Source organism: Anser brachyrhynchus (genome assembly GCF_964034855.1).
Source record: "Anser brachyrhynchus genome assembly, chromosome: 18".
Taxonomy (NCBI): Eukaryota; Metazoa; Chordata; class Aves; order Anseriformes; family Anatidae; genus Anser; species Anser brachyrhynchus.
This window is the reverse complement of record NC_137711.1, coordinates 434,463-461,210: the sequence shown is the minus strand read 5'-3', so window position 1 is coordinate 461,210 and position 26,748 is coordinate 434,463. Positions and strand designations below refer to the sequence as shown.

Here is a 26,748-nt window from a genome sequence, read left to right as displayed (position 1 = left end):
AAGCAGATACCACAGAAGACCAGGAATCACTTCCATCAGCATACGCAGTGGTTAACTGTTTTATTTTTCAATATTAATTTAAGCAGTTTAAAGTATCTGAAATGGACTGTTACCCCAAGAACGAGAGCAGAAGTTTGAAAAGACCCACCATTAGCATATATCGCTGCTTTAAAAGAACATTAAATATCCCAATAGTAACTTTTTAAGTCCCAGAAGAAAAAAATGTTTAATAAAACCATGTATTTAAAGCGTGGCTTTGTTAAAAAGAAATAGCAGCAGTATCTACTGCAACCCAAATTAACAGCTGAAGTTTAATTGCTGCAGTGCAATATGCTATTTACTCATCGAAGACCACTCCATCCTAGTCCACCCATTACCTGAAGCTTGTGCGTTAGGCACATCTTTGTTACATCAAAGCAGTACTCCACTGTCCAAAGGCCACGCTTCACTCTAAAGGACTTTGCTGTTTTATTTTCCAGGAACTAGAAGTCTGGACAACGGACTTTGTGCTGCCTGCGACAGTGTGGCTGGCAGGATTCTTCAATCCCCAGTCTTTCCTCACTGCTATCATGCAGTCCATGGCCAGAAAAAATGAATGGCCACTGGACAAGATGTGCCTTTCAGTGGAAGTGACCAAGAAAAACCGTGAGGATATGACAGCTCCACCCAGAGAAGGCTCCTATGTACATGGATTATTCATGGAAGGTAAAAGACTGCATCCTTTATGAGATGTTTCAGGCACAGAGAAATCCCAGGTCAGCCTAAAAAATTACTGCAAACAGAGCAGGTGTTAATATTCTATAACTTACTAAATTTTTATTTGTACAGCTTTTGCAAAAGCTCCAAGCAGCGGAGCCTTTATCCGTGCTAGTGTCAGACACGCCAGCTGAGGGCAGCACCCATCCAGTTTACGAGCAGAGTTTCACAAACCAGAATTTTTTTTCTGGAAATGCAGACTGCGTAGTATGAACCTGAGGACTGGGTTGTTTGAAGCTACACGTTTCTAGTGAACAAATATATTACCCTGCTATATAATGTGTGAATAAGACAAATCAGGAAACTCAGAACCTAAAATACTGTTAAAAAAATGAGAGGGAATGAGATGGTAGTATTAGCTGAGCACCAAAAGGGTCAACTGGAACAAGGGCACAGAGCACACCGGACAGCTTATTGTAGTTCCCCACCATGGCCACGTTCTACCTGCAGCTATGCACCTTCCATGCAAACCTGTGCTGAAGGGATGAGTGGGGGCACGACTTATTTAGACATCCCACACACAGCAAGGCAAAACGCATTCATGAGTCACAGCGAGATGATAACGTTAGCCCTAACGACTACTAAGCCGCAGTTACCCAACCTGCACACTTTATCCCTGAACTGTGCTGCTAGAAAAATTCCTTCCCACCCATTAACAGTTACGAAAGCAGCCACCTCTAAGTGAAAAGGCCTTTGAGTAGCTGGTACCACAACAATTTTGTAATATTGCAGGCGCTCGATGGGACATCCCGTCTGGGGTTATCGCAGATGCTCGGCTGAAGGAGTTGACGCCGATGATGCCAGTCATCTTCATCAGAGCCATCCCTGTGGACCGCATGGACACCAAGAACGTCTATGAATGTCCTGTCTATAAGACACGGATGCGAGGTCCCACCTATGTCTGGACCTTTAACCTAAAGACAAAAGAAAAAGCTGCCAAGTGGATCCTTGCTGCTGTTGCTCTGCTCTTGCAGATCTAAAACTGAATGCCTACGGAAAAAAGCAGATGCTTTTACTTGCCAAAAAATAATACTAACAAACCTGTGTAACTATGAATTTGATCGTACCAATACTATTTTAAGCAAAGTATCAATAAAAATAGTGCTGGAGACTAAAAATCATGTGGAGACTACTCTTACAAGCCGTAGAGTTTCTTATGACAGATACCGGTTTTCAGTTGGTGGTTTTTGATGAAGTGCTGCTTGAGAGCCAGGGCACTGAAGCAAGCCAAATGGAACAATGGCTTGCAACCACCTAGACTCCTTTCCTTCTCAGAGCTCTCTCTTCACAGCTATTTGTTTGATCACCCATTAAACATCACCTTCCATCCCGTTAAACATCTGAACGACTGGTTCTAAAATACAGCTGCACAAAGCTTCCAGCAATATTAGTAGGTGATTCTAGTCAAAGTGATGAGTAACTCAGGAGAAAAGAGACACATGATTTTTTTTTTCCACATCTGTGTATTTCCATCATCCATTTCTTCCACATGTAAAAGTCTACTGCACTAATAAACCACAGTCAGTATCATATAAATTCCCCATAAGAACGGCAGAAAACTCACCCAAAGCAGCAACTTTTCTTCTTTCAAAAGAAATTCTTGATCAGAGGAGTTATTAGCTTCACCCACAGCTTCACATACCGATTTGGCTGCTCAAACGTTGATGATGAGACTACGCCTGAGCAGAGGTAAAGCTGCTCTTGCTCCTGTACAGGGAAAGAAACATCATCCCAGTAAATTCTAAGCGTTCAATTTTAATATAATGACCTTTAAGAAAAGGCAGTTCTCAGGTAAAACTGGCCGTGGATCCTGCCAAAAGGATGCATCATTTCTCCCACAAGCCTGAACACAGGAGTCTCATTCCATGCAGTACAACTCACAGAGCAACCAAACCACCAAGGAGTTAGCACAGGATCTGTCCTTCAAACCCGTCTGCCACGTTACTCCACCTTTTGATGACTATCATCGAGCCAAGTAACTGACCATCGAGAATTAGCAATTTAAACTCTACCAAGAGCAAAGGGAGAACACTTTGCCTTTTTGTGCCCTACAGTTACAAGAGAGCTAACCTTCAGTTTCAGAAGAATCCTAAATCCCTTGCCGTAATTGCCAGAAAAGGAAACTCTATCATAATCTCAAGAGACTGGCTTACGCAGCTCTTTCTAGACACGGCTCAAGCTCTGTGTTTTCAAATGAATATGCAGTCATGATTTCAACTAAATTACCAGAAACACTTAGGCTTCTTCAGTGTGTACACAATACTGCTGAAGAAGGAAATGAACCATCATGATGATGATACATGCTCGAGTTGCACGTGAAAGCAGCTGCTTGATCAAAGGTAGAAGTGGTTTTCTTATCAAAGGTAGTTAGGTTTCTAGATTTGCAGGCAAACAAGAGCAGACCAGCTCCTGTAAATCTGTTCTTAATCTTTTTTTTTTTTTGACTAGTTAAACTGTCACAAACAACAGAAGGAACACTGTGCTGTAAAAATTCAGAGTGGAACACAGAAGCAGGAACTAAGCATTGGAAAGGAGCAGTTCATTCAGTGAGATACCCAGACCACTCAATTTTTCCCCATTTTAAAAATCCTTAGTGAGATTTGGAACTGAATGCTACATAGCCAAAGTGATTTCATGGCACATACAAGTTAAGTATTCAGAAGCAGCTAGTGCACATCAGCTGCAATATTAAAAGCTCAGTTATTATTTAGAAGGTTATTATTAAGAAGACTGAAAGCTTAAATGCTCAAAAAAGAAATCAAATAGAAAAGCCCAGAACACACTTTTTTACATGTCAGGATTCCTTGAAAACCAGCCACTGGAAAAGCTTAGTATTCAGTTTGTTCGTATAGCTGAAATGTCACTTCAGCTAGGGTGCTGAATAGAGTTATAATTTGCACAGAGAAAGAAACACAACACTCCATTAGAGGCTTTATCACCTTGGCATAAAATTAAGTCTTCTAAACAATGGTCACAGAGCAGTAAACAGACAGCCAATCTCAAAATCAGCTTCCAGCAAACGGGAATCATTTAAAGCCCTTTAAATTAGATCACTGCAGCACTGTTTGAGAAAAATTCCTTTGTCATATTTTCATTGATTCTCTCCTTCCATTAGAAACAAGTAGAGGCAAGATATGAATTGAAATATTCAGGCAACTCTTCCAGTAATAGAATTGTTTTTGATTAGATATACTCTGACTCATTCTGTGGAAGAGCCCTGATGCAATAGGGCAATTCCCATTGATCTTGAAGACAACTGTGCCTTCTTATGCCAAGACTCAGCTTATTACAATACATTTTTCAGATCCTTAAGTCACACACAAAGGCAACAAAAGCCAATATGCTTTGTAGCAGAGTACTACGTGAGGAATTGCGTGGGACAATGTCAGCTCCAGCTGAAGATTCGGAGTCAAGACTGACAGTGTTTAGAGAAGAGTGCTTAACAGTCTAAGCTGCCTAACGAAAACAGAAAAACCTGGGACACGGAACGTTAAACCACTGAAAAATGCTTGTGTCAACATGGGGAGCTGCAGCACATAACTTCGGGGGCAGCACAACCAGCCCAGAAACGCTCTTACTGCAGAAACTACACCAAGATCCCCTGCCCTTGTTCACCTCCATAGCCTGTGGGCAGCCACCAAAAGCTAACTGCTTGGCATTTATGTTCCTACAAAGGATTTCCCGAATGCCTGAGAAGCAAAGTCCTCCACAGGCATGAGACTGGTGGTTGAGAGGGCCTGACCTCACCACCCCAGAGCACGGTGCTACCTTGGCAATGCCCAAATATCGGGGGATAAGGCCCAAGAACGTGCTGCGTGATCCTCCCCGAATGCCGTGTCTCAGCATCCAGCGCCTGAGCGCTCTGATAGTCGAGTTCACTGGGGACACATGTTCTTGCCCATTTACGGCCTCCATTTCCCAGAAACAGGCACTTGTAGCAGGCATCTCATCAATAGTCACTTAACTGACAGCTCCTTGAGACTTCCTATGCTCAAGAAGGGTTTGAATGATTGTGGCTGTAGGTTTTTATTGCGACTGCGTCATCAGCATTCCCTCTGTGACCAAGGAGCACAGCATGCACGTTACCTCCCCCTGAACAGCCACCTACCTGATGGAGTTGCTGCTGCAAAGCTTTATTTTCTGTCACTATCGCAACCTGAGCTTCCAAATCACGATGAACCGATCGATACCCAAAATTCGGAGAGCCAATCAGCGTTAGGCAGGGAAGGTTGCTTCCTGCCAGGTACAGCCAGAGGCCTGCAGGAAAAACAGGAGAGGAAAGGAAGCGTGGCAGACAAAGGAAATGACTGGGGTAGCCTCAAACAATTGCTTCACTTAGAAGAAATGAATTAAAGATGTTAGATTTACAGTAACTATAAATGACCACGACACGAAGCGAGTTGTCAAAAACACGCTTCCTTGTAGCCGGTCAAGTGTGCAGAGCTGGCTCTTGTAGAGCTTAGTGCGAACCCTGGGGGCACCTGCACGGCTCGCATTGCCCAGCCTCGCGTGCCCTTTACAGGGGGCTGCGGCACCCTCGGTGCCACCCCAGGGACCCTTTCTTAAGAACATAAGTGCACTGCAAGGGGGGCCCAAAAATAATTCAGAATGAGTCACCGTCATTAAGTCAGAGGTCGTTTTGCACCATGACATCTCCGAAACACTGAAGTAAGGCAAACGATTTGTCAGTTCTCTGCAGCAGGGAAAGGAAAGCCAGCATCACGCGCCGGAGCGCCACGCAGACACGCCGGCACTGAGGCAGTCAGTTCAGGACTGGAAGCAGCGCGGGTGCACGGTGAGTAACCCCTTTCCCGAGACCTCACAAGACAGCGGTGTGAAGAGGCACCTCCCCTCGCTGACAGGTGAATTCGCATGAAATAAACACTAGTAAGAGAAGTGCAAATTATTACACCCACTCACTTCCTGAGGAGCAACCAGAAGACGAATTTCGGTTCTTGCCAGGATGAAGACTCCCAGGTCCACCCACCCCTGCAGCTTACACACAGCTTTACCAGCACAAAGGCGAGCACAAGCACAAGACAACCCGGGACAGTGTGTCAAGCACAGAGCTGAGCGTGGCGGCAAAGAGCAGCTGGGGGTGCCACGGGGGAGCCAGAGCTGCTGCCAAGGGCCAGCTCCGCAGCCCCCCTCTGCCCACAAACAGACGCAGGGAGCATTTGCTCTCCCCTGGCGCGCACGGGCGCCCGGCAAAGCCCCCGGCAGGTCCCTGACAGATGCCCTATCCCTACTGCAAGTCACACAAGGACTACAACAAAGAAACCGTAGCCAAAAAACCACCTAGTCCTTAAAATAGAAGCAGGTTTCCTAACTCAACCCCAGAGCAGTTCCAAGAATGCCTTGAGTAAGAAGCTGCCGATTCACCGCTGGTTCCTGTAACCTCCTCCCCGCCCCCACGTCACGCACTCGGCAGCTCCGCGGCCGCTTTCAGTTGCGCCTCACGGCCCTGAGCCGCCGCCGCATCCCCCGGCCACCCCCCGGCCACGGCGGGACGCAGAGCCCACCAGGCGAGGAGGCCGGGGCCACCAGACGGCACAGGTTTTTGGCCGTCTCTGCCACCAAAGGCAGCGGCCGCAGCGGCCGCCCGGTGCCCGAGCCCGGCAGCAGCAGCAGGCTCCTCACGGCCGGCCAGAGGCGTGCTGGGCCAGCAGCCACGAGCAGCACGCTGCCGCGCTCTTCCTAAGCGGCCCTGCGGCAGCCCTAAAGCCTTTCCTGTGTCTCTAGCTTTATGGCCACCTGGCAGGATCTGCCCAAACAGTGACTCACCTTTCCAGAAAGAGGAAGAGCTGTTTCCCAGCCGCCGCTCAATAGCAGCAATGCAGGTTTATCTCGGAGCAAACAGCCACCTGCCCTGCACTCTGTCACCTGGTGCTTTTGTGGAAGGGACCTGAATCCCAAGGGGCAGGCCTGCCTCACCTGCAGCACCGCACCCAGAAGCGCTGCTGGAGACCGGCGGCTCCACGCTTCTGCGGGCCCGTTTCATGGCATCACACCCAGGAAAGCTTCTCCCCCTGCCAAGGTTTGCATTTCCTACCCACACGCGCGCGGCAGCCACGCGGCGCTCTGGGCTGGGCTGCTGGAGCTGCACTGGCACCCAACAGAGCTCAGGACAGTCACAACCCCACAGGAGCGCGCGGTGCAGGAAGCTGCGCCTGGGGATACAAAAGGCTCCGGGAGGCGCTGGAAGGGTTTGCAGAACACCAGGCGCAGCAGGACCGCATTTGGTGCGCATCAGCTACATGTTCCTCCCACAGGGGGCTGGCTGAAGGGTGGCCCTCGCCTCAGCCCGAGGGGGCGGCAGCAACAGGCACCCTGTGCCGCGGCAGCCGTACTCTCCGCCAGCCACCAAGCTCCAGGTGCCTCCCCTCTGTCCCCAGGTTCGCCCCTTTTCCCCCTCTGCCCCGTCCTCTTTCACACGCTGCACGACTCCTGCAGAAGGAAACGGAATCGAGCGCGGGCCGAAGGGCAGAGCGGGCCAGAGCAGGGAGCTCCCAGCTGCCCCTTCCCGCGCTCCACAGCGGGAACAGGCGCGAGGCGGCAGCACCCGAGCCTGCCCCTCCTGCCAAGCCCCCGAGCCTCGCGTCGCTCCCCCCGCCGGGGCACAGCCCGGCCAAGCAGGGGCTGGCTGCCAGGCAGGTGGTGCACGCCGGTAGCCTGGAGAAGCAGCCCGTGCTCAATCTATGCCAAACCACAAAGTCCCACTCGGAGCCAGCAGTGCCCGGCAAGAGGAGGAACCTGCAAACCACAGAACCCTTGAGCACGTGCTTCCTGGAAGGCAGATCACACACGACTTCCCAGCCGGGCAGGCACCTCCTCAGCGGAGCCCCCGGCCTGCGATAGGGGTTTTAGGGCACCCGAGGTGCCGGTGTCGCTGCTGTCGAGGCACAGCACTCGTCGGGAAGATCTGTAGTTTCTATATATAGGCAGCCCAGTAACACTCGTTTATTTTCTTTAGACAAGAGAAGGCCGAATCAGCAGCTTTCTCTCCCTGCCACCTCTGAACCTTCTTCCGAACAGCGCTGCAGGAAGCAGGGCAGATAGAGGCATTCCCACAATCGTTAGCAGCTAATCTCCTTAAACAAACAAACCCAGATGAACTGCTGGCCATGGCCCCTGGAACAGGCCTGCGCTGGCTCCGGGGACGCATCCTGCCACCGTTCCCATCAGGCGCAGGCTGCAAACAATGAGAACGCCCCTCAGCACGCCGCCGGCTGTGGAAACGCGCATGTTAACGAGTGCCAGATTGGTACCGCTTACAGGAACCCAGCTGTCCTGCGGGACCGTGAGCCACCGCAGGAAGTGACACACGGCAGCGGAGCTCTGCCTGCCGAAGATCAGGGTAACAAAGGCACGCGGCACGGATGTCTCAGCTGAGGGCCGCGCTCAACCGCGACTCCGAGTCATTCTGTGAGGTGCGGCACTGGCGCGCCTCGGAACGGGACGACCATAAGAAGCTAGACACTGGCAAAGTCACACGCGCCAGACTTCTTAAAAAGATATCCCTGCTTCAGCAGGCTTCCCAAACTATTTGCATTAGTAAAATCTACTACTGTGTGTTTACTGCAGTGTCACAGTAGAAGAGGAGGGTCAGCGTCTGGATTTTCTGAAAGGAAAATTTAGAGAGAGCCAGCAACAACCAGTCAAGGGAAAATATTCATGCTCTGGTCAAGGTGGTGCTGGGCTTGCGAAAGTTATGCCCTTTCTATCAAGCAAGAAAGAAAGTGGAGTCCTCCACAGAAGACTATGATGGCAGATTTTTTTTATTTTTAAGTTAACTGCATTTGTTAAGTTAACTGCATTTGTTTCTCAGTTACTTCCCCTCCAGCTGCCCCCAGCTCTCAGAAGGCACAGGAGCACACTTACTCACTACACTGCGCTTTCCCACGTGCTGTAAGCGGGAGCTGGTACAAATCCCTTCACACCCGGGTCATCCCCACGAAGACCTGCTGCCACGAGAACCCGGCATCCAGGACCACTGGGGAGCCACCGCCAGCGCACTCCCATGGCACTGGGGTCCCTGACACAGTCAGCGCCTCTTTTTGCTCAAACCGTCAAGAGGGATACAAGAAACTGAATCACAACTGCTTCTGCGACCATAAATACCCATAGAGATGCGTCCTTTTGTTTCACGTCACGTTGTGCATCAAGACAGTATCTTACCGTTGCCGTGAGGACAGCTGTTGTACAGCCCCTGGGACTATATTTAAACTGGAAATCCAGAGGCAAGACGTGACTTTGCATAGTTGTCTCCTGAGTGATCCAAACACTCAGGTTTGTGCAAGCAAAGTGTGCGAGCCTTGGATGAGTAATCTGGAGGTTAAATCTAGACTCAGCGCCCAGCCATCCCCTCGCTAGTCGCACGCTCCAAGTATATGGGAAGGCTCACATGCTTTCTGAATGAGTCCCCTTGGGAAACGGGCATCTTACCTTTGGCATGGAAAGTCCACCCAGCCCTAGAGTACTCCTGCAGCTGGACCCTCTCCTCTTGGTGAAGGTAGCAGACCTCACTGTAAAACTGGTGTTCTATGTAAACATAGGCAGCAGGGATGGCGCCTGCCACCCCTTTGGCACCAAAAAAGCCGTTCACCTCTGGTGAGGCCAGAAGAATCCGATACTCTGCCCTAGTGCCCAGAATGAGGTCCATGTAAGCTTGCGTCAGGTTGAAGTAGCCAGTGGTGAGGTATATCCTGGCGTCCCGTTCAGCCTCTGTCAGCAGCGTCTCTGTGACCATCTCGTCTATTTGAATCCCAAAAGGTTTCATTTGGATTAAGGGATAAATCCAGGTGTCTGGTTCTGGTTTCAGACCCCCAGACGCTTGAGAGCCTTGCTGGGATAACGCGGAGTTGCTTTGCTGGCTGCTGTGGAAAGTCTTTGCGTGAAGGAGTTCTTGTCGTGTCCTGGCAGAGTTGATCACTTCCATGACTCTTCGATTTGCTATCTCACAGTAAGCCACCTTGTCTCCTGCAGCAAACCCAGGACAGATCGCATTTAAGACCTAATAGTTCAGAGCTATGCACCACCTATTATGTAGCAGGAAAAGCTAATGACAGGACATCAATATCAGAACAAAAAGGAGTTTTTTGACACAAAAACCAAACAACTTTCTTCTCTATGTCTGAGAAACTGGCGTTTTAAAGACAGCTAGGAACTGTGCTACAAACACCCTGATAGATTCAGGTGCAACTCCAGCAACCTTGTTTTAGATAATGCATGGCACAGAAATGGGATGCCCCACAGTCCGTAAACAGTGCTCAGACACTCAACACTTCACAAATAGATAGAGTTCACATCCTCCTTAAATAAAATACTGGCTGTCACTCCTCTCCTCTGGATCTTATCATCCAACCAGACAGGAAGACTCCCTCCTACCTTGGTAGGGGTGTACCATCCCCTCCATCATCTGGACTGTATCATCCTGCTGTAACTGCAGAGACACATCTCCAATTGCGTCCACTAGCTCCGTGAAGAAGTCTGCAATCTCAGGAGAGTCCTGCAGGAGAACATAGCGGTCCTGACGATTGGTGAAGTACAAATCACTCAGGTTTGCACTAGGAGAGAAAAAGGAGAGCTGAGTTCCAGAACAGAGCATATGCATGTGATCCTGAATGCCCCAGCTTAAGTTGCAGATCACACCCCACATGTAACAAGACTAAAGCACAAACTGGCCATTTCCTTTTGAATCTTGAAGATTGTTTTGTTTTGTTTTTGAGAAAGGCTGTCTTTCTTATGAGAATTTCACGTGACAGACCTATGGTTGCTCTTCCGTATCAGAAGAGCATTGCTATGATCATTACAGAAAAAACAGATGCAAATAATGAAGTTCAGACAATACTGGTGGTATGCATACCTTGCATCAAAACCTCAGCTAAATGAATCATAGAAAGGCCTGGAGAGGAAAGGACTCACCCGCTCAGGATCACATTATCGTCAAAGAGATAGACCTTGATGTGCTGCAGTCCAATGGTCTCATTAAAACGCTCCGGAATCAGGAGCCTGAGAAGTCCACGCAGGTTTGGGGTGTGGAAGAGGGAAACACGGACTCGTTCGGGGAATCGCTGCAGCAACGGAATTAGCATTGTTCGAGAGTTCTTCCTGCCTGGGAGACACGGGAGTTACACACACGGGGTCGCACCATGCAGGGAATACATCATGACATGGCACAACTCCTCAGCTAGGAGCTGCTTACAGAATGAGCACCTCTCATCTGCAGGTGAACTTTTTCTTTTTCTTTTATTTTTTTTAAATCACTTTCTTTGACACTTATGTCAATATCAAAATCAATATCCAGAACCGTATGTTTGTTGAGGAATGGGCCTTGCCAACGATTACTGGGCAGGACTGACACTGTCCCACACCCAACACTAATAACACATGCTACAAGGAGTCACCACAAAAGGTTAAGCGTACTGCTACTTCCAACAATTCCCCCACTATCCTTTAAAAATGAAAATAAAAAAGAGCATGATAGATAAGGGCAAACGTACTGACACGTGAACTGAACGAGCAAGAAAGAACAAGTTGCACAGAGCACAGTCTGGCCCAGTGATTTTCTGGCACCTATTTTCTTAAAAAAAGCTGCTCATCTTGAAGATTTTCTGGGAATATGTAGTTACTGGTACACAAGAGGACAGGTTTTGAAATGCACGTGATCTAAGCCTGCAGGTCCAATCAGCCAAGGCAGCCTCTCTCTTAAAAATGACAGCACGTCCGGCCCAGCTACAAAACAAGCCTTTGAAGAAAGCAGAGTATCATAATACCTACCTCGAGACCCCCTGGTGTAGTCAAGAAGAATGGAAACTCTGAGGTCTGGTGATTCTTTTGCTTGCAATGATTTCTCCAGTGTTTCTTCTAAGCAATCCACCTGCAGAGAGAGATCGCACTACTCATTACAGAAAGCAAACGAAGCTTTATAAGGAAAGTGTTCAGAAACCAGGAGGTCAGTGGTCACGAAAGTTTCCATCCCCTACTCTAAGTCTTTCCTAGTCATGCAAAACACTGCTAGTTTAGACTTTGCATCTGTCAGACTGGCAACCTACTCTATCAGCCTAGAGCAACATAGGAAAGGGCGTCAATTCCACATGCATACATTCAGGCCTCTGAACAGCAATTAATTTTAGCAGAAAAAGTTCCAACGTCATTCCCAAACTGCAGATTTGTGTTACCAAAGGAAAACCTTGGTAGGAGTTCACAAACGATACAGAGGCAGTTTTATTCCTTAACCACGAGGCTGTTTGTCACATGCAAATTCAAACCCTGTGTGCAAGCCCAGACAAAGCCAGGCACAAAACGCTGTTCAGGACTCCGTCCACCTTTACCCTGCTACAGAATCTGATTTCAAATGTAAGAATTTGGCCAAGGTCAGGCTTCTCCCTAAAGGACTTAGGGAATGCTTTTGTTTCTAGAGGGAAGGACAGGAAACAGAAAAGGTAAACAACACGAAGCAAAACTGACCTCTGTCTTAAATGCAAAGAGCTAGCAACGCATCAGTATTCTGCACTTGCAGGATAAAACACAACGCTACACGTATACAACTTTAATCATGGTCAAGAAAAATGGCAAGGAAAAAAAAATCACCCATGATCCCACAGTTCTTCAAATACCCTTTGAACACCATGCCAGTAACCTCTAGCAGTCTGAAATATCCAGGCTCATTACCCCGTGAAAACATTCACTGGTTACATGGCTCTGCACTAGGCTTAGAACAAACTGCATACACCTCCCTTCTCCATCCCGAGCACAAGGACACAAATACAGCCAGGAACCCTGAGAAAGCTCTCAAGGAGAGGAGAAAATGTATGTAAATGTTTTTGCAAGGCTAGGCATTTTCTTTCTGCATTCACTTCCACCCCTTCCCAATCCATTTCCACACTCACCAGCTCCTGTTCGAGGAGCCCTGTTCCCAGGTAGAGTGAAGCCATCACCACTCGCTGCTTGGCTGTTTTTATCTGCACCTGAGAGGAGCAGAAAATAAATTCAGGTTCATCCTCGATCGCTCTGATCACTAGGAGCTAATCATTTAAACCACGGTACAGCTGTAGTCCCCCTGAGGAGAAGCACTTTGCCAAATCATGACATTGTCTGCCTTGTCTTGTAACCACGGAAATAACAACACACTGACAGCAAAGACGTAAAACACGCGGGTCTTTCCAGAGCAAGATCAGCATCACTGCTGCATCCAAAAACTGAAATGCCTTTTGGAAAGCTGAGGAACGCATTCCTGCACTTAAAACTATTAAACACAAGAGCAGTTACACAGCCCCAGCCGCAAGCTTTGGAATGTATCACTATCACACTGGCAATCCCAGTTTTCATTCTGCAACTGCTTTAGTTCTCCGCATCCCGCCCTGTGAACTAGCCAGAACCTAGCTGGACCTAAATTCAAAGCTGTTCCTGTTCTGTGGGAGGGATTAGACCTCCAGAGGGCTTTCCCAACCTCAAGTTGTTTGTTGCGTTATTCCCCGATCCTAAAGTTTCCAAAGTTTTGCTTCTGAACAAGTTAATGCCTTCCTGAAGATCCACAGACTCCTAAGCGACGATGCTTTAGCGGGCAGTGAGCGGTGCCCCAGCCTGCCCAACCACCCGCATCCAGGCCCTGTGCCGAGCACTCGCTTGTTCCACCTGGGGGTGAAAGGAGACCTTTGCTAACGGAGCTCTCCTCTTTCCACTTCTGCTCACTGCTGATGCTGCACAGGGTAGAAGCTGCTGCTGACTCTCGTGCTGCCTTCAGGGCCCACCCAAGCCTTGCCCTCCAACAGCTTACTGTGGCCACCTAAACCATGTTTCAGAATTACTTGAACTTGCTTTAAATACACGCTGTGAAAAGACTCCAGCAATTGAGCGGGAATTCTCCCCTCGGTCCTGCTACTTACCTGCGAGACGCAGCGTTACAGGACTCACACGGTACTGAGCAGAGACCTTTGGGAGGGACTGAGGGAGCTGTGCTTGTTTGGTGTTGCAAAGAGAAGGCGAGGAGTCACCTAACAGCAGCTTACAACGACTTGAAGAGCGGTTACAAAGACAACCGAGGCAAATTTTTCTTTGTAGTTATAGTCATATAAATATTTTTATATCTACATAGCAGCCACAAACAGTGCTTTGGGAAGTTCAGGTTGGACACCAAAAAAAAAAATTTAAATGACTAAGACGGCCCAGCACTGGGACTGGTTACTGAGGGGTGGAATCTCTGCCCTCGATGGTTTTCAAGACTCAGCTAGACAAAGCCTGGCCGAGCTGATCTCATGTTGACAACAGTCGTGTTCCAAGCAGAAGGCTGCATTACCGACCTGCAGGTGCTCCTTCCCACCAACTTGCCTGTGACTGCCCGTAACCACTGCAGTTCCCAAAAACCGATCATGCTCGGAACCCGCAACTGACCTTCAAGAGTTCATAGAATTCAGCCGGGGACGAAAGCACCTTGACGTGAGAGCTGGAGATCCCAAACTCTGGCACCAGGTTCCGGATCCACTGGAACCTGTGCGCTCCTTCCGGACACAGGGAACACGGCGGGGCGGTGACCACAGGGACAGGAGGGGTGAGCAGCGGGGCTAGGAGAAGCCATGACGATCTGTGGAAAGAGAGGGGGAGGAATTCTGTGTGACAGAGCCTTTGCTTCCCACAAACAGCCTCCAAGGAGGTAAAGGAAGAGCCACAAGCAGGGCCAAGGCATCAGAAGGGTTCACAAGAGCAACAGTGCCCTTCCCATACTTGCAGTAGATTCATCAAAACGAAATCTAGGATAGAAAACATACGCTAAAGGTGACAGACCAGATCTTAACATCATCGGCTCCTGCCCCTAACTGGCCGGGGAGGTAGGGGGAAACAGCTTCTTCACCAGAACGGGGGAACAGGAGAGGGCAGGGGCTAGAAGCCGACGAGGCTGAGCTGCCAGCTCTTCCGGGCACCCACAGATCAGCAGTCTGGCGGTGCTGCCGTGGCCAGCAGCTATCCCGCAATCACACACGCAGCAGTTTTGCCACGGTCAACAGTCACTTCTATTTCTAGCTTAGCTCTCAGCTGGGCTAAGGATTACTTGTTTCTGTTTCAAGTAAAGATGTTTTAAAACAGATCACACTCCTCTAAAAGTTCCTTAATGAAACAAACAAACAAGCCTCAAGCCCTCAAACTTGTCCAAAAAAAGATCCGGAACATGCAAAGTGATCAATGCCTGAATGCCGTCCTAGCAAAAGCAGCGAAGCCACAGCACCAGAACATGGCTCACAGGGCAGCATCTCAAGGGCTACAAGGCAAGGGGTCCCGGGGTGCGCGCTGAGAAGCACGGCGGAGAAGCACAGGGTAGCGAGCCTCAGCTGTGCCGCCTGCACTCTGCCCCGGCACTAAAGGAAGGTCACCGCTTCTTCCACAGACTTCAAAGTAACAGGGAGGTCAGGGCGCCAGCAGGAAGCTCGTTCTTCAAAGCAATGAAGTTTGTCCTGAAATTTCTTCTTGAAGTCACTTGAAGAAACCAACTTACTGCTAAGAGTCCTGCTTAGGGGGACGGTAAGAAGGAAATGGTGTTTTTTCTTCTCTGGAGGCTTAGTGTGCATGCAAGATCATCAAGTCATACAACAACCCCTGGTAGGAGCCTGTCCACATGACAAAACCACATTTCAGCACAATTAGCAGCAACAACTCCCATGAGGTCCAGGAATCGAAGAGCAAGTGACCGAACTGCCTCCCCAAACCCGACAGAAAGTATCTGGGACTGCAAAACCTCCTTGCAAGAGTCCGGCTTCAATCAGGCCAGCACGGGGGCGGCCGCCTCGTCCCGGAGGAACGCCAGGTCCCGCGGGGCCAGGAGGCAACCACCAGCCTGCGGCCCACCCCGGCGCATTCTGCCATCACCACAAACCAAGGAGAAACTCGATAACGAGCTTTACCAGAATTCGTTAGGAGGAACTTTTAGGTTTTACCATAATCCAAAGCCCAAATGACCACAGATTCCAGGAAGATGATTTCACCCAACTGCTTCATGATAAAACACTGGATCTTCACAAGGTTTCCGAGTACCCTTACGCAGAAGCCAGACACTTTGCAGTTGTGTTTCCTGGAAAATCCACTAGTTTGTCACTGACTATTCATTGCAACAAAAGTCTGAGTCAGTCTGTGCAAGAATTCCTGGGATGGTGTCTTTCAACAGATCACGGGGACCAGGCTCAGACTGGACACCCGTAAGTTTTACAGATTACGAAGTTCAGCTGTTAACAACAGAAACATCCCGTAGGAGACGGAGGAAAAAAAAAGCTCTTTTTTCAAAGCAGAAAAGGAATACAAGAAATGCTGTTTTTTAAGCCCACACAAGTCCATTTTTACAGAACTTGACCGGGACCTCGCTCAGCCCGTGTCTCAAGGCGCCGGCCACGTACGGGCCCAGGGACCCACCAGCACTTTATCGTGGCGAACGCAGCCAGGACGCCCGAGCTACCTGGATTCAGATTAGCATCCCCACACGTTCTCCATAAAAACAATAAAGCACACAGCTCACAGAGCAGTAACAAGCTCAGGATTTCAGCCTCGCCCTGCAGACTACAAATTATGTTCTCTACAATTATTCCCACTGAGGTAACGGTAGCAATTTCTTATGGCATTGTATGACAATAATTAATCAGCAAGAAGAAACAGCTATTTTCCTTATTGCTCCACTGGCCAAAGCTGGCCAACTGCACTCGCAGGAGGTGCTGTGGCGGCCGAGAACCGACCTTCCTAAACCAGGACTCCAAGCCCTTTCCTGGCCAGGGCTGCGAGAACTGCAGGCTCACCCACGCCCCCGCTCCACCAGGCCAACGCTCGGCTCGTGGGCTCCTCGGGATCGCCCTCCCCAGCGCTGCTGAAGGAGCAACACCGATGTGCCTCACCGGCACCACCTGCTTACAGCCGGCAGATTAATTCTGTGCGGGTACTGATACCCACTCACCAAACTCCCTCTGTGCTTTCGAGATATCCACTCTGTTTGAGCTTTTAACGCAGGACAGAGCTGTTTGAACTTATTTACTGTTGCACGCCCGAGACTCTTCCAGTTATCACGGAAATCAGTATTTCGCTCCAGCCAGCAGCAACAACGGCGCAGCAACCGTTCGCCAAAGCTGCAGCTTCTACCCACGAGTGACTGCAAAAAGCTCGAGCACCTACCTAAGTATAACACAATCCTTCAGCAGTACCCGACAATAGAAACCGTGTAACATTATGAAGAAATCATCAAAATTCCATACTTCAACAAAGAAAGCTTTCAGAGAAACAGAAACCGGCGGCGGGGGGGAAACCCTTCCCGCGGATTCCACATCATCGCGTTAACCGGAAAGAGAAAACAGAACTAAAAGGAACCACCTCAGATCTTTTCTACATAAGAAGCTGACCCTAAATATAAATGCGGGATTTTTTTTGCATGTTCTATTTTTAAAAGCTGTGGTTTTGGTACAAACTCATGATGGAGCCGAAACACTCTTATTCTCTGTAAAACCTTATCTGCAGAACCGGAGGTGAAGTGAAACTGCAGGATCCGGCGCTGTCCTTTCACCCACACTAAGTCACTGCAGGGGGATCCACACAGCGTTCGCCTTTGAATTCAGCCGCGTCTTTCCAGGGCTCAGTTCAGTAATTTGCACGCTAAGAAACACCGATGAAACCAAAAGAGAAGTTTGAAAACTACCTCCCTGGCTTACCCAGGGGAAGCAGCAGACGTTGGGCAAACACAGAGCTCTGGGACAACAGCGAGCGTGACCGCCGCACGTCTGCTCCCCGCAGGAAAAAGGAGTAAAGGTGTGCCGTGACACCAGAGGTGCCCCCCTCACAAAAACACGTGTAACTCACGGCGAGGGTTGTACCGGGCTGCCCCCACCGGAACACGACAGAGCCCTGGCGCTGCTCTCTCACCACGAGCAGTAAGAGCGATGCCCAAGGACGCCAAAGACCCCCCTTTATTTAGGGCGCCTTCAAAGCCTTCTGTTTGATCAGTTCTGAGCCCAGGACGCGGTTCCGCAGAAACGCGGCCACCTCTGCGCGTTAACGGCTTGGTTTTACCGCGAATTTCCTCGTTGCCGCCCCGCTCCCGAGGGCACCGACAGCGCGGCCCAGGGCGCCGCCAGGAACACGGCGCGGGGCTGCGGGGGGAGCGCGGCGGCGGCGGGACCGGGAGCAGCCGCTGCCCGCGGCCGGACGCTCCCCCGGCACGGCACGCGGAGGGCCGGCAGCGGGCAGGGCAGGGCGGGGCGGGGCCTCCCCCGCGCCCGGGGCTCCCCCCAAGCCCCGTTCGGTGCCCGGGAGGCACGGGGAGGCCGGGGGAGGTCGACTCCGGGGGGGCCGCTCACGGCTGCGGCCGGGGCCGGGCGGTCGCGTCACGCACAGACGCGCGGGGCTTCGCGGCCCAGCAGCCGCGATCGGGCCCGGGCGCGGCCCGGAGCGACGGTAACGGGAACCGCCCCCCCGCGGGCCGGGCTCCTTACCTGCGGGCGCGGCGGTCGCGGCCGCGGGACAGGCGGTCGGAGAGGCGGCCGAGCAGCGCGGCCAGCCCCAGGCGGCCCCGCGGCAGCCAGGCCGACAGCCGCCGCCACAGCGCCGCGCCCCCCGCCGCCGCCGCCATCAGCCCCGCGCGCCTTCCGCTTCCGCCCGCTGCCATGGCGACGCGCCCGGGACGCGCTTCCGCTTCCGGGGCGCCCGCGCCGCGCCGGTTGCCCCCAGCCCCGGGGCTCAGCGGGCGGCCCGGAACCGCCCCCCCGCCCCGTACCCCCCGTTCTCCCCCCTCAGCCCCGGCCCCGTAGCCCCCAGGCTGCGTGGTCCCTACGGGCAGCGGCCGCACGCCCCAGAGCCGTGCCCGGTTCCCCCCCGCGGCGCACGGGGCCTTGTGGCTGCCCCCCCCCCAGTCCCGGCAGGGCCCCCCGGGCCCGGGGCTGCGCGGGGAGCGTCTCCTCTCGCCACCGCCCCCCTCGCCCCGCGGCTGCCCCGGGCCCGGCCGGGCGAGGAGGGGCCCCGGGAGAGCCCCCCACGGCCGGGCAGGGGGCTCGGGGCCGCCCCCGCCCCGTCCCACACCGGGGAGGCGCCGCCGCGGGGCTCGGGCCGGATCGGAGCCTCCCCGCCCCTCCCCGCCTCGTGTTTCACCGCGCCCGCCCCAGGCAGGGCTCCAGAGCTCGTTTGCATTTCAGCCCAGCTGGTTCACCGCAGCCTCACTTCCCAGAACTGCTCCTCTGCTGTTTATTCCTGACTGGCAGCGGCAGCGGCTCCTCCAGGGCAAATTAAACTATTTAAAATAAAACCCACGGACAAAGCCTGTTTTGTTTTCGGGGTCCAAACTGACAATACCCAAACGAAAACGGGAAGCCTGCCTCGGGGGGCCGGGCGGGAGGGGGCTCGGTCCCTGCTCTCCGCCGTGCTCGTGGTCCCCCGCCGGCCCGGGCGCTGTCCTCCCCCGGGGCGCCGGCACCGCCGCCCGCCAGGCCCGAGGCGGGCCGAGTTGACGAGGACACCCCCGGGGACCGGCCCCGGGGCTCCCGGCCAGGGGGGACAAGGGCCCTGGCCGCTCGGCCTCGCCGCGGCTCCCCGCAGGCCGCGGCCGGCTCCGCAGACAGGCGCCGCGGCCGCCCGGAGCCCCGGGGGTGCCGGGCAGCGCTGGCAGCAGGGGCGGGAGGGGGGCTGCGGGCCAGGCGAGCTGGGCGGCCCCTCGGAGCCCCCGGGCCCCAACCGGGGGGGGTCACCCGGTTGTTCCCAAGCGTGCAAAGCGAGGGTGGTTTTCTTCCCTGCAGGTCTGCTGGGAAGTGCAAGCGAGGCCAGCAGCAGCCTGGAATGTGGTGCTTGAAATAACCTCGGCGAGGCGCAGACACCCGATCCGCCGGGCCGCCGCGGCCCCCTGCCCAAGGGGCTCGCGCCCCCCGGGAGGCCGCGGGGCACCGGGCGCTGGGCGGCCGGGCCGGGCACCCCGCCGCCGCCCACCGGGGGCAGGTCCCGGGGGCAGGTCCCGGGGGCCGTCGGGGTGTCGGGGGGTCCCGCAGCGGCCCTCGGGGTCCCCGCGCCCCGGAGCAGCCCGGGGGTGCGGCCCCCCCCCGTGCCGTGCCGCCCCCCGGCCGCTGCCGTGCGCCCCGGGGCGGGGAAGGCGGAGCGGGCAGGGGGCCGCGGCCCCCGGGCTGGCCGGGGACTCACCTCTTCTTAGAAGGAAAGAGCATGAATGGGAGCGGGAGGGGGCGGCCGCGCTGCCCGGAATGGGCCGGCGGTGCCTGGCGGCGAGCCGAGCCGGGCCGAGCCGGGCGGGGCGCGGGGAGGGCGCCGGGGAGCGTTACAAGAAGCCGCGCAGTTCCAGGAACCCGAGGGCGGGCTCTCCGCCCGCTATAAGAGGCCTCCCCGGGCGGCCCCGGCAGCTCCGCCGCCGCCCGCCGCCGCGCACCGAGCCCCGCGCCCCGGCCGCCGCCGAGACCGGCACCCGCGCCCCAGGTACGGCGCCGCCGGGACGGGACCGGACGGGACGGGACCGGGGGGAGGCGGGGGGACCGGGGGGACCGGGGGCACCGGGGGGAGCGGAGCGCCCCGCGGCTGCGGGGGGACGGCCGGGGGTGCCCCCCGGGAGGGACGGCCGGGGATGGCGGCGCAGCCCCGCGGGGCGGAGGGGAGCGGGCGCCGTGCCCCGGGGCGGCGGGGCCGGGGGTGCCCCCGGGCAGGGTCCGCCGGTCGCTCACGGCCGTGTCCGCCGCAGGTGATGGTGTAGCAGCCGCTGCTCCCGGCAGCAGCACCCCGAGCGCGCAAAGCTGGCTCCCTGCGCCATGGTCACCCACAGCAAGTTCCCCACCGCCGGGATGAGCCGCCCCCTCGACACCAGCCTGCGCCTCAAGACGTTCAGCTCCAAGAGCGAGTACCAGCTCGTGGTGAACACCGTGCGCAAGCTGCAGGAGAGCGGCTTCTACTGGAGCACGGTGACGGGCGGCGAGGCCAACCTGCTGCTGAGCGCCGAGCCGGCCGGCACCTTCCTCATCAGGGACAGCTCGGACCAGCGGCACTTCTTCACCCTCAGCGTCAAGACGGAGTCGGGCACCAAGAACCTGCGCATCCAGTGCGAGGGCGGCAGCTTCTCCCTGCAGAGCGACCCCCGCAGCAGCCAGCCCGTGCCCCGCTTCGACTGCGTGCTCAAGCTGGTCCATCACTACATGCCGCCCGCTCCCTGCGCCGTCCCCGAGCAGCCGGGGGGGGGCCTGCACCCCAAGCGCACCTACTACATCTACTCGGGCGGCGAGAAGATCCCGCTGGTGCTCAGCCGCCCGCTCTCCTCCAGCGTCTCCACTCTGCAGCACCTCTGCCGCAAGACCGTCAACGGGCACCTGGACTCCTACGAGAAGATGACTCAGCTGCCGGCTCCCATCAAGGAGTTCCTGGACCAGTACGATGCCCCCCTCTAAGGGGCCCGCGGAGGGAGGTCACACGCTACAAGCACAAGAGCAGGGGACAGGCACAACACCCCGCAGAAGCAGGAACTTGCGGGGCACGAGAAGCCTCTCCCTCTGGGAAGGAGAGGAGGGGACCGGGGGAGAGCCGTGGCGGACCCGGGGCTGTGGCTCGTGCCCGTCATGTTGGGGGGGACACCCTGAGGAAGCGCGACACCCCCCGTCCGGGGGAAGGAGACTGCTCTGGTCGGACTGTGGATGTTACAGTGCGCCCCGGCACGGGGGGAGCCGGGTCGGCAGAGCCCCGGGGCGCGGGCAGCCCAGGGACGGCACCCACTGCGCGGCACGGGGGGGCTGCGCCCCAGCAGCCGCCTCCTGGCCACCCTGGCGGGACCGCGCCGGAGGGGTCTGGCGACAGCCCTCCCGCCAGGAGAGAATGAGAAGCACTGGAGTCCAGCTGGTGCCTGACACTTTTCCTCGGTTTTAAGGGGAAAGTGGTTTTTGCCCGTACTTTACCTCTTGCTGCCTCCTTGTGGGTGGAAGCTCCTTTCACACCAGGCCCCAGACTTGGAGGTCGCTGCCTTTTTGCCCTCGTTGCCATTTTCCAAGGGACTAAGCCTTAATATTCTTCTTGTCCCGTGGTCTGGGTTACTGCACATTGTTTGGCGACGCTGAGTGATAGTGGTCCCGGTAACACGTCGTGAAGCCGGAGGGGAAACAGCCCATCCTGACGACTGAGTCCCGCGTGCTCGCATCTGCAAGGAGCGCCGAAGGGACAGGGAGCTGGCACCGGGCCGTTACTCCCGAGTGTTGCACCCCACCTGCCCGGCCTCTCCCCACGGACCCCAGCTCTCCATCCCGGCCGGGGCCCTGGCCGTGCTGCTCCACGGGGCACCGATGCCTGCGGGAACGCGGCAGGAGGATGCCCTGAGAGTGCTGTCCCGTGAGCGTTCCTCTGCGTCTGCCTGGAGAAGCAGTTGTGGTTTTTTTTCTGGCCTTTTTTCTTTTTTTTTTTTTTACCGAAGAGATGTTTACAGGTCTACGTGAATCACTGTCTTTTATAAAGATTCCATCTTCACCTCCAGCCTCGAGGGCTGAGCAAAACCATGCTTGAAAATTCAACCAAAACAAAACTCAGATGAAACTTTGCACATATTTATATTTATATTCAGAAAGGAAATGTTTCCATAATTTATAATAAAGAGCACTATTTTTTAATGAAACCCCCAAATCTGGTCTGTTTCCTCCCCTGCACTCCCCAAGGCCACCCCAGCCCCGCGGCGTGACGCACGTCCCTCCCGGCCGCTGCCCTCGCTGCGACGCCGGGATTGTGTTTACACCACGTAAGCACCGGCTTCCTGGAGCCACGCTGGGCGCTGGGGTGATTCCTGCCGCGGTGACTCACCGCCCGGCGTGCGTAAGCACTGCTCCATCGCTCAGGTATGTCTGAGCCCACCACGCTGCTCCGCTGGCTGGGCCGGGGCTGCGAGGCGCTGCGGGGACAGGGCCGGCTACGGACACAACTGGCGCGGCTGCGAGGGGTCCCCTGGGACGTGGGGCACGGTCCTTCACCCTGGGCACAGAGGTGCTGATAGCACGGAGGCAGACCGTGGCATGAAGTCATCCAACCTGTGGTGCGACGCTGCGCGCTGCAGCGAGCCCACCCTGCCAGCGAGCCTCCCCCAGCCCGGGGCGTGCGAAGGGCAAAGAGCTCTGAGAGCGAAGCACCGGGAGGCACAGGGCTGGAAAGCACACAGCACCAAGGGTCGTGGCGCTTCTACGAGTGAGGAGGGCTCAAGTGAGAAAGGGTTAAGCGGGGTCAGGGTCCTGCTTGTCCCGCGGTACAGGACGCTGGCTCCATCCCCGAGCCACCAGCCCGGGTGCCACAGGGAAGGGCCAGACCCCAACCCGTCAGCCCCCAGCCTGTCCCAGGGCAGGTGCCCAGGGCAAGAGGAGGAATTCCCCCGGGAACCCTGGGAGGTGCCGGCCCTTGGGTGCATGAAACAGTTGAGGGAGTAAACTCCAGCTCTGGGAGGGAGCCTGGGTTCCGTGCCTGGATGCCTGGCAGGAGAGGGGCACTGCCAGGGGTGCCAGCCCACCTGCCAGGCAGCACAGAGCAGGCTGTGCCAAGGTGCCCCGCAGCCCCCTCCGTCGCCAGCACGCCCCCTCAGCACCCCCAGCCCGCACCCAGCCCTGGGGCCACGTGCACGGTGCTGGGCATTGTGCCCCGCGCTCCCGCCGGGGGAACCCCCAGCCGCTGGGAGAAGGCTTCCCTTAGGAATCGCCCTGGAGCGGAGGGATGGCGAATGCACCCGCCTAAGGCTGTGGGCACGGCACGGTCCCAGTGACTATTTTGGTGCTGTTCTGTGGGGCCACGGCTCGTGGGCTGCCAGGAAGTGCCTCGCAGCCTGCCCGGGCACCCGCCAGAGCTATGCGAGGAATGTCCATGCGCGCGGGTGGCCGCCCGCCAGGCCCTGCTGAGACACATCCCGACGTCAGGGCTCCCCCCGCCACTCCCTGCCCCAGCCCCCTGGCAGCACCGGGCTCCCAGCCCACGGCAGGACCGGGGTGGGAGCAGGGCTGCAGGGGAGAGCTGCCCCGGAGGAGAGCTGCCCCTGGGGGAGCTGCCCCACGGGAGAACATCACTCCTGCAGCCCCTCTGGGGAGGGACCAGGAGCATCGCCGCTCCCAGGAACCGCTGCGCCTCCCCCTCTGCCTTCCTCGGGGCTGGGGGTGTAACGGCAGGGCTCCGTGACAGCAGACGGTGCAGCTTTACCTGGAAGATATTTTACCCGATGTGCCAGCAGGACCGGGCGGCCCCGCTCACCGAGCCCCGGCCCCTCCAGGTGGAGGGCAGCCACCTTGCATGGTCTGGAGACGGGCACGGCAGAGGGGGGAGCCGGGGTCCCCGGGGGAGCTCAGCACCCCCAGGCTCCTGGGGAGGGGCTGGCTGCGCCCTGCCGTGGGGCAGAGCGGGGAAGCCGCCCACCAGGACCCGCCAGCCCCCGCATCCCTGTGGGAACAGCTCCGGCCCCGCGGCTTCCCAGCAGGGGCCTCGAGTCCGCTGCCTTTCGGGGCCCCTTCCCTCTTGCCTCAGGCTGCGGCGCAGTGCTGCAACCCGCTGCTGACTCGAGAGTCCGGGAAGCCCTGTGAGCGCCGCGGGGTTCTTGGAATACACCCAACCTTACAGCGGCGGTGACGCGGCGGCCAGTGGGCAAATCCCTGCCTAAGGTTTCACAAACCTCTTGCCTTCCCCAGAAAAGTCGAGCGGACTTGGCCCGGCTTACGCAAGAGGCCACGTGTCGTGGACAGGCGGCCCCCTGCCGCAGCACCGTGCCCAGGGCCAGGCTGAGCGTGCCATCCCCGAGCTTTCCTGGACGGGGACGGTTGTCCCTGCAGTGATCAGACAGCGTGGGGCAGGAAACGGGGCAAGCGCAGGGGACTGGGAAGGGGCTGAGACAGGGTCACCCTGCCCGGGGAGCCGGGGCAGGGCAGGGAATGTCACAGCTGGCCTCCAGTCCCGGCTCCCATCCGCCCGGCCAGCATCCCCGGCCAGGCGCTGGTCTCCTTGCGGCAGGGCCAGCCAGGCGCGGGCACCCCCAGCGAGGCAGCAGCCCCACGCCCCGTCCTGCCCACCCTGGATGGGCAAGCAAAGCTCCAAGGCTGCAGCCCCCGGGGCTCTCCTCCACTCCTGCACCGGCCCTGTGCGTTAACAGCCCAAACCGGGCACAGCTGGGATGGGGCGCACCGGGCACTGCAGCCACCGCCACCGAGCTGCCGTCCCACCGGGCTGCCCGTGCAGCCGACCCCAGCCTGCTCCCAGCTGCGTCCCCACGGGGAGGCTTCGGGCTCTGGCGATGCGGCTGGGCTGCAGGCTCAGCCGTGCCCTGCCCACAGCCGTCAGCCCCGTCTGGTGACCGTCAGCAGCACGCACCTCGTGCCCTGGGAACAGGGCCAGCCTGTGGACGGACGCACTCACAGCCCCACTGCTTCCCAAAAACCCGCTTGCCCTTGGGATGTGCCCAAGAGACGTGCCAGGAGGGTGCGGGGACAAAACCCTCTGCATGGGAACGTCCCAGCCCCTGGCTGCAGGGCCAAGGGGCTTTGTGCCCAGTGCCTCAAGCAGCACTGCCAGCAGCAAGGTCTCGCCCCCCCCAGCCAACCCTGCACTGCCGTGGGGAAGGTGCACAGCCCCAGTCCTGGGGACCAGCCCCAGCGAGCCAGCCCCGAGCAGGGCTCTTCCTCCTGGCGTGGGCAGGGGCTGCACATGGGGCACGCAACGTCAGGAACCTGCCCTGGGGCTTGGTGCTTCTGCTCACGGGACCCAGCAGGGAGAAAAGAGGACCCTGGCACCACACACCTCTCCAGGGCTCGCATGGAGCAGGAGCAAGCGGTCGCACCGCCGCCCCCAGACCCGTGCCCTGTCCCAGGCTGGTCTCCCCGCGGGGTGCAGGCAGCCCGCAGACACTTCCCACCATGCTGCCGCCTTGTTACTGGCACAAGAAGGAAGCATTCACCGGGATGGTGAACCCAAACCCTCCAGGGTCAGAGGGTGGCAGGAAACCCGCTCCGTGGTGTGTACCAGCATCTGCAGACCCAAAAACAGGAAACAACTGCAGCCTGCGATTGTCGCCGCCAGACAGCCCCCAGCAGGACAGGCAGCTGGGAGAGCTCGGCCAGGCACGCGGTTCTGCCACGGGCACCCTGGGTGCAGGGAAGCCTGACCAGGCACACCCCGAGGCCATCCCCGGGGAGCAGGACAGGCTCACCAGGCACCGCAGACCCACACGGGGCTGAGCAGCCTGCCCCAGCCGCCGGAGCGTGGACAGCAGCCTCGTGCCCTGGCTGGAGCAGCGGCGGTGGCACAAGGGGACCTCCCCGCTCGGAGCCCCTCTGCCCCCGCCGACTGCCTCCAGGCAGGCTCGTGGGCAGCCCAGGCTGTGCTGTGAGCCCCGGCCTGTACCTGGGACACCTGGGGACGGTGTCAGCAAGCAGCAGCCCCGGCCTCCAGCGGGGCCAGAGAGGCAGGTGGGGAGCAGGCAGTGTGCACCCCGACCTCGCGGCACACCCCTCGCGCACTTCCTCCTGCTCCGCTCCCCAGCTCCGCAGCGCCAGGACGTTCCCACATCAACCGCCGCGTTTCCCAGTAGGATGCAGGAAAGGGCTGTGCTGTGCAGCAGCCGGGGACTTACTGTAAATGGCACCACCTGCTCCTTACATGGCAATTCCTCCTGCGGGGCCGGGGCCGTGGGGACGGTTGGGAACAGGGACCGAGACATCTGCTCCCGGCACGCGCTGCCGGGAAGCCTGCGCTCAGCTGCGGTGGCACCGCTGCGAATCTGACCGCGGGTTGGGGCAGCGGCAGCTCCCAGGGGAGCAGCTCCACAGCTCGGCCTCTCCAGCGCCCGCCGGAGCCCCGTGTCCCGCAGAGTCCCCCCGGCTGCCCCCGGCAGGCGCAGGCAGCGCAGCCCCGAGGTGCGGCGCAGCCCCCGGCCCCGGCAGGGCTCGGCGGGCACTGCCCCATCGCTGCCCGCAGGCAGGGCTGCAGCGGCCGGGGGGCTGCTGGGCTGCCCCGTGCCCCTTCAGCACCCACCGGCCTTGGTGCCCGGCTCTGTCCGGCCAG

The 26,748-nt window shown here is 56.8% G+C and overlaps 3 protein-coding genes across 7 annotated transcripts in view; 2 read left to right on the top strand and 1 right to left on the bottom strand.

The window, feature by feature from the left end:
- The window catches only part of DNAH17 (dynein axonemal heavy chain 17), a 37,561-nt gene extending 35,687 nt beyond the window's left edge, over positions 1 to 1,874 (top strand). For both annotated transcript variants that reach the window (XM_080560936.1, XM_080560937.1), the window contains 2 exons: positions 480 to 705; positions 1,489 to 1,874. In XM_080560936.1, coding sequence (XP_080417062.1) covers positions 480 to 705; positions 1,489 to 1,736 — 474 coding nt within the window. In that variant the 3' untranslated portion in view covers positions 1,737 to 1,874. The remainder of the gene's footprint in view (positions 1 to 479; positions 706 to 1,488) is intronic.
- PGS1 (phosphatidylglycerophosphate synthase 1) lies at positions 38 to 19,934 on the bottom strand. Of its 4 annotated transcripts, none has more exons than XM_080560945.1 (10): positions 19,897 to 19,934; positions 14,149 to 14,338; positions 12,648 to 12,725; positions 11,536 to 11,635; positions 10,681 to 10,870; positions 10,144 to 10,322; positions 9,202 to 9,735; positions 4,865 to 5,013; positions 2,321 to 2,463; positions 38 to 1,670 (listed from the first exon to the last, which is right to left on the bottom strand). In XM_080560945.1, exons 1-9 carry the CDS (start codon positions 19,917 to 19,919, stop codon positions 2,344 to 2,346), a joined length of 1,563 nt encoding a protein of 520 aa, XP_080417071.1. In that variant the 5' UTR covers positions 19,920 to 19,934; the 3' UTR covers positions 38 to 1,670; positions 2,321 to 2,343. The 4 variants fall into 4 exon arrangements, with proteins under 4 accessions (XP_080417071.1, XP_080417069.1, XP_080417070.1 ...); XM_080560943.1 differs by lacking the exon at positions 19,897 to 19,934 and adding an exon at positions 18,210 to 18,399 and having other exon boundaries at positions 38 to 1,746; XM_080560944.1 differs by lacking the exon at positions 19,897 to 19,934 and adding an exon at positions 18,210 to 18,398 and having other exon boundaries at positions 38 to 1,581.
- Positions 19,935 to 19,982: 48 nt separating this feature from the next.
- On the top strand, positions 19,983 to 22,348 carry SOCS3 (suppressor of cytokine signaling 3). Its single transcript, XM_080560971.1, has 2 exons — positions 19,983 to 20,184; positions 20,444 to 22,348. The coding sequence occupies exon 2, from the start codon at positions 20,511 to 20,513 to the stop codon at positions 21,138 to 21,140; it is 630 nt and encodes a 209-aa protein (XP_080417097.1). The 5' UTR covers positions 19,983 to 20,184; positions 20,444 to 20,510; the 3' UTR covers positions 21,141 to 22,348.
- The last annotated feature ends 4,400 nt before the right edge of the window (positions 22,349 to 26,748 follow it).